This window comes from Triturus cristatus, chromosome 3_1 (assembly GCF_964204655.1).
Source record: "Triturus cristatus chromosome 3_1, aTriCri1.1, whole genome shotgun sequence".
Classification (NCBI taxonomy): Eukaryota; Metazoa; Chordata; class Amphibia; order Caudata; family Salamandridae; genus Triturus; species Triturus cristatus.
This window is the reverse complement of record NC_140583.1, coordinates 1,171,375,408-1,171,382,459: the sequence shown is the minus strand read 5'-3', so window position 1 is coordinate 1,171,382,459 and position 7,052 is coordinate 1,171,375,408. Positions and strand designations below refer to the sequence as shown.

General features: G+C 45.8%; 1 protein-coding gene across 4 annotated transcripts in view; it reads right to left on the bottom strand.

The window, feature by feature from the left end:
• Nucleotides 1-4,665: 4,665 nt before the first annotated feature.
• Nucleotides 4,666-7,052, bottom strand: part of HEPACAM (hepatic and glial cell adhesion molecule) — a 1,886,975-nt gene continuing 1,884,588 nt past the window's right edge. For all 4 annotated transcript variants that reach the window (XM_085646093.1, XM_085646094.1, XM_085646095.1 and 1 more), the window contains one exon: nucleotides 4,666-6,062. Coding sequence is in view for 1 of the 4 variants with exons in the window: in XM_085646094.1 (XP_085502220.1) it covers nucleotides 6,052-6,062 (11 nt within the window). In the remaining 3 variants the exon portion in view is untranslated. The remainder of the gene's footprint in view (nucleotides 6,063-7,052) is intronic.

Here is a 7,052-nt window from a genome sequence, read left to right as displayed (position 1 = left end):
AGATAGTGTGCTCCAGGTCATTGTCTAGCAAACAATCTACAGGCATGGCAGGGCTCACAGCTACTTTTAAAGAACCTGGGACCACGCCCACTCAAAGAGAACCAGAGCCACCAGTTGATGACTCTCATGGTTGTCTGCGACTATGATTTGGTGGAATGTATTAGGTAGTAACTGCTCTGAGGACACCAGCTGACATGTTACAGTCATGCTGGCTCCTATTTTCCTCAAAGCCTCCACTCGTTGCCCATTATTGGTGACCCACTTAAAAGAATTTTCAGGAATATGAGCTTTTGTCACCACCTCCTTATTCCCCAGCGACACTTGGGTTACCTCTGTCTGCTCTCCAAAGTTACCTGGGATCACCTCTTCTTCAGTTCTACACTCACCAACTAAGGTGTCTGTCCACCGTTTGGGGGCTGTGCCCTCTTGGGACATTTGGTGTCTCTCTTGGGGTGCCCATATATGTAACATTGGCGGACAAACCTACATGTCTATTTAGCAAAAAATCCCTTTTCCTTTGGCTTAGATTGATACTGGTTACCACTGTTCCCTTGGGAATTATGTTGAGGGCTGTTTGAGAACTCCTTGCTTTCAAGTAAGTTCCGCCCCCCCCCCCATTCTTCTGGTGGGACTCCTGACCACCCTTTTGGAAGTACAACCTGATGCCTTTATAAACATTCTAGTGCTGACCCAGAGGTCTGCCTACTCACATGTTTTCCGGGGTCAGTCAGCTCGCTGTCCACTGGGTGCTGGCGCAGCTCTGTATAACAAAAGTTGAGCATGTGCTCCCTGAGAATCAAGTTGTACAGCTCAATGTAATCACCAACTTTGCTGCCCCTCACCCAGCCATTCAGTGCCTTGTTAGAGTAGTCCAAGAAATCCACCCAAGACTCTTTGGGGGTTTGGGACTGCCCCTGAACCACTTGCAATACTTTTCAAGGGTCAGCCCAAATTTGATTAGAAGAATGGCTTTCATGGGTTTATACCTGTTCTAGTCCTCTACTTCTGGGGTCAGAAGAGTGTCCCTTCTTACAGGAGGAATATGCTTCCAGAGCCCTCCCGGCCATCCCCAGTCCTCCTTGGGGATCTTTTGTATTCCTAGGGTCACCTCTTAATCTGAAGACCATCTATCCATATCATCTCCCACCACATTAATGGGGACAGGCCAAGTGAAGAAACACCGCCTCCTGCTCTGGCAGGGAGTTCCAATCCAGGACGTAGGTCCTCTCCATCCCCTGATGGTTGCATTTCAAGGCTGATATCCATATCCAGATCTTGCTCACCCCCATCATCCTCATCATCCTGCTACTCAGGGGCTGTAGTCAACAGGTGGACCCCTCTCCAGCCCATTAGAGCTTTCTGCAGCTCGAACCTTTTGGTGACCTTTTTAATGTGTAGTACCCTTTCCTTGCAGAACTGTTTAAGCTCAGCCACTGTGTAACTTTTCACGTTGGCCAGCTCAAACTCCATCACTGCAGGCATGGTGTAAGACAGTCCAATAGTAGGAATAAGGGTAGATTTGGAAAACGAAAGTGTAGGAGAGTAGGATCTGCACTTATGTTGCCCCCCCTTTTTTTCTGATGTTAACACTGGTTTCTGGCTATAGTCTGGCTGGGACCCTGCTAATCAGGGCCCCAGCCTCTCTGTTCTCTCTAAACAAATTGGAGTGCATATTAGATGCACCAGTGATTGGATACTGTGGTACCTTATGAGCCCCTAGTATATGGTACCTTAGGTACCAAGGGCTTAGGTACTTCACAGGCCTACCAGGGTCTGAAGCATGTATCATGCCACCCCTGGGAAGCAGACTAAATCTGACACCACAGGCCTGCTACTGCAGTCTGGGTGAGGTAGTGTTAGCACGCCTCAATGAGATATAGGTACACTATATGTCTACCTGCACACACATATAAACCTATCAGTCACCCCTAAAGCAGGCCCTATCAATCCTGAGGGCAGGGTGCTTGGTTTCCATGTGAGGGGGTGCTTCTGCCTGAGCAGAGCCCCTCTGCAGCTCTCAGAGTCCATTCTCTGTGGCTGTTGGTGGATGCGATTAAACCATATACTCTTAAGTGCATTATAACCTCGCGGTAAATGCTAACTCTGGGATGACTGCATCAAAACATGTTGTGTTTGGTGTCAAACGCTTTGGAATCATACCCCCACACCAGTAACTGGTGTGGGAGTATGATCCCACCCTTCTAGAGGGATAGACATGTACCCACTGTGGAATCACAGTAGAATCCTGAAGAGCCCTGGCATCACAAAATGGATGCCACCAGTCACAGACACTGGGTTGCCCTCCTGCTGCTGACCGAAACTCGCAGTGGAGGAGGCCCAACAATAGGCATCCTGTCACAGGGAGGTGTAACCACCTCCCAGACAGGGTTTAGTGTATTGGGGCTGGGTGGGTGCACTCCTAGAGTGCTTTGAAGTCCTGCACTGGGGGAGCAGTATGCTCCTCTGCATATGCCAGCTCAAACCGGTTCAGGGGCTACCTGCCCCTGCTCTGGCACGAAACTGGACAAAGGGAAGTGGGTGTAGCCACCCACTCCCCTGACCCTCCCATAGGTGGGGTCATAGAGCTAGTCCCTCCCTTCCTTCTAGTATAAGTTAGGGAACCCTTGTCATTGCAAACTAGATATCCCTGGACGACGCTCTGAAGAAGAATCCTGGACCTTCGACGTTCCACTACCTTTGGAAGACTGAAGAATCTCCCTTGGAGTCAAGGAGTGACTCCCCTGCATGGCAGGCACCAAAACTTTGCATCAACGGTCTCAAACTTTCCCGTTCTCGCCAGAGTCCAAAGTCCCTGCAGGCCCAGAAGTGGATTTCCTGACTTCTCTACAACCATCGTGAGTCCCCAGCGACGCTGAGGCAAGTGGACCCCACGAGTGACGAGGAACAGCAATACCCGGGTACCGTGCACTATTGTCGAGTGCAACCCCTTCATGACGTTCTACGAACTTGTGCATTGGGTCACGTGTGGCCCTAGCCTCCAGCAGGATCTCCTCCGAAGATCAGAGGCCTACCTTGTCCCGAGTGACCGTGGGCTCCTGGTGAGTGAATCCTCCCATGGCGTCTATGCGATCCCTTGCCAGTTGGCTTGTGGGTCCCCTTAAGACTTTTCTACAATTCCAAAGGGCTCCTCTGGTTGCTCCAGGCCTGTCCTGACTTACCCTTGCTCGGTGAGTCCCTCAGACCTTGCTGGTCTGCACCGCTGACTTTTTACACTTTCCACAAGACTTGCTGTTGCCAAGGCTTGTTGGCTCCAATCTGGTTGCCGACACCGCAGTAAGCTGCAGACTTTGTGGGACATGCAGAATCCAGCTCCTGGTTGTCATCGACGCCTCCTGGACCTCGTGGCTGAAGAGTCAAAACACCCATGATCACCTGAAATCACCCGACGACTGTGGGCATCCATCTTCCTTGCCCCGGGTCACTGCCAAGTGACTTTGAACACTCTGCTTTCAGGTTTTCTTTCTTCCGAATCCAGCCTTGGATTCCACCGGACACTTCTCCTGTCTTCACAAGCAGCATGTCTTCTTTGGCTCCCATTGAAAACGACGCTGCGACCCGACACTAAAAGACACCTATGCACCGGCTTCCCTGGGTGAGGTAACTCCAGCACTACGGTGCTCCTGTGTGTGTTGGCTCTAGAACTACTTACCCTGTAAGTGACTTGCTTGTAGACTCTCCCGAAGTATCCTAAAACTTTAAAATTCCAACCATGACTTACTCCATTGAAGTCCATTGGGATCCGCAGCTGTGTTCTCACACTGCATGCCTCTCCCGTGGGTCCTTTACTTACCTGCCTTGGGTGGATTAGTGAGGGCCCAGCGCTTCTACAGGCCCTAGGCCTTGTCCCTTTGCAAGTCGATCTTCCTAAGTCTCTTTTTTAGTATATGGTCTGGTACGCCCCTAGGGCCCCAGCCATATTTGTGCTTAACTTGTTGTGAACTGTTGAATTTTGCATATGTACCTGACTTCTAATCTCATAAAGAGATTAGTAGAGTGTGTTAGAAATAAACACATATATATTTTGTATATTTTACCTGTGTGGTGTCCTTTCATTTAGTGATTCAAGAGATTATAAGTTAAAACAAGCTGCTTTACATTCCTCTAAAGACTTAGCCTGAAGACTGCTCTCCACAGCTACCACTAGGATAGCTTTCTTTAAAAGGTTGTCTTAAACCTATCTACCATAAGAGTCGAATTGTACTGGTGCAAGGTGGCCACTTTAACTAGTGACCAGCATATACCAGGCCAACTTCTCACAAAAAGGAAGCATATTAAGGAGAATTTAAAAAAATTCAAATTGGTCTTAAAATATTTATTTTGGGTGGTAGTTTAAGAAAGCTTTGCACTGCACACTACTGGCACTGTAGAGCACTGCACAAACAAAAGTCCAAATCCTCACCCCAGAACACCAGTGTAAGAAACTGAATTGCTGGTAGAGAGGGGTGAATCTTTCTCAAGCAGCAACCACAATACTTCTCAGGGTGAAGTCAAAAGCAACCCTAAATGTACCTGTGCTCAACCATCGAGTAGCTCGGCACAGAGCAGTCAGGCTTAACTCAGGGGCAAAGTGTAAATTATTTATGCAACACTTCAAACAGTAACACAGTGACAACACACCACAAAAGGAAGCCACACCTGTTTAGAAACACAGAGTATTTTAATGAATAAAACAAGACCAAAATGACAACGTTCGAATCATTAGAACCGGAAATATTCAGTTTGAAAGTGTTTAGTAAAAATAGCGCCACAAAGCACTAACTGTAGATATCTGGTCAGAAATAATACATTTCTTCTAGTGTTTTGTATACATTAATAAAAATCATGAAGAGTATGGATAGAAATTCATGCAAATGAAAGATTTCCATGGCTGATCATACTGACCCATAAGTACAATTATCAGTAGGTTGGATAGTTGCAGGAATAAGTATTGCATTTATGTATAAACAGATAGCATGCAAATGTGGTGTAAACAATCATGAAGTGTGTTTGTGAATACCCACTATTTGGAAACATTGTGGGTGCTTAACGGTTTTCCTTGGCCTCCTACTCCTCATCTGGGATCTCACATATTGTGCAGCATGCTAGTGCAACTAACAATAAGAATAACATCATCCCACACCTCGCCCTAAATCTATGAGTGTGGAAAATCTGCCATACTTGTGGATTTCTAAGGTTTAAGAGTTCAATCTGCAGGCGTAGATGTCAACAGGTCTTGAAACAGGTCGACAAAAGGTGTTGTAAAAGAAATCCATTAATACCAGCTGCACTAAAAAGTGTTGCAATTCGAGCCATTAGTCATGACATTATTATAACAAGTCAGTATAAATTCTTCGAGATGCAAAATGTAATTTGAGATGTAAAGAACTACGTTTAAAATCATAGATTTCTTTTTCGGTTGAAACTGACGTGAACATAATCATGATCTTGTAATAGATTTCGAATACATGTTAAAGCATCTGAAGAATAAGCCTGTGTGGTTATAAAGAAAATACAGTGTAAACTCTTCACATTAATTTGATCCATATCACAAACTTTAGCAATTTAGTACAAAGTCACTATGTTAAATATACAACTTGTGTTATCTTTTTATACCAATCAACAACCCCAGGTATAACAGGTACAAAGTGCATACAGTGAGTATGACTTTCTCAAATGCACATTTACACATGGAAGGCTGCAGTAACTCCTCCTCAGTCATTGGTCTTGCCTTATATGAGGATCAAAAAACCTCTTTTGTACAGTTACTAGGCCTTCATTTCTGCAGATTTAGCTTCATCCTGCTCAAGGATCATGTGAACCCCGGCTGACCTCCCAACGCGCGTCTCATTTTGAGAGCGTTGAGGTGAGCCTAGTGCCCTGGGTGGAGATTTGTGGCTGCTGCTGCGTGCTGGTGACCTGGCTGGAGACCGGTGGTACCTGTGAGTAGATCGAGGAGTTGATGCTGGTGATATGCATGCTGGAACTGGAGAGTTGGAATAATTGAAGGAGCTGTGATCTGATGGGCTTTCTGTGAGAATGTCATCTTCTGTCTCAGGCAATTCCTGTGAAGAGAAGGAATGTATGATCAATGGAATACATGTGTATTCAGTTACACACATATAACCTTCATTTACAAGCTCCCAAGTATGCAAAGCATTCATAAAAATGTTCAAACTGTACCCAAAACTGAACAGACAAACCGGTTTTGGTAAACTTTTCAAACCTGAGTCACAGATTATAATCTAAATACTTTATACTACAAAGTTGATCACACTTTATGCTTGTATAATACATGGTGTGGAAAATTGGGTTGTTTGGTTGACAGGGGTGTGATCGCTGGTCAACCATCAGCCACAATTTCTTACAGGGGGAACCACAAAAAGTCACAAAATTAACCTGTGTTTAATCCTGGGTAGCTTGGCACAAAAAGCAGTCAGGCTAAATTTAGAGGCAATGTTTAAAGTATTTATGCAGCACATAAACAGCAATACAGTTAAAACGACACAATAAAAATAAATCCCAAACCAATTTTAGAAAATTTAGAAAAGAGTCAATCTTAATACATTAATTGACACCAAAACCCTCAAAATCCAATTAGTAGAACCCGTATTATGAATTTCTGAAGTTTAAGGTTCAAAATAGCAAGTTCTCAGTTTTAGAAAATGGCCAGCTGGGCACCTTTAGCACTACAACCAAGGGTCCGGGAGTGGATGAAGGCCTCTTGGGGGTTCAAGACTCACTCAGGCTGGGTCCAGGTGCGGGTTCAAGATGGTGGGAGCCTGTTATGTCCCTGTGGCTCTGAACAGCAGGCCAGCAAAACTAGCCCTTGCAGTAATTTCTGGAAGTCCTGGTTGCAGGTGAAAATGCAGTGCTCCAATGCGGTGCTGGCCTCTGAACGTTATAGACTAGATCCAGGCAGCAAAACAGTCCTTCCAGGTACAGCTGCAATCCGAGTGTACAGCAGGTCACGGCAGAAGGCAATTCTCTGAGAGTCCTCCCACAGGTCCAGTAGCGAACTGATTTGGTGGTGTCTGAGGTCCAGTATTTATTTG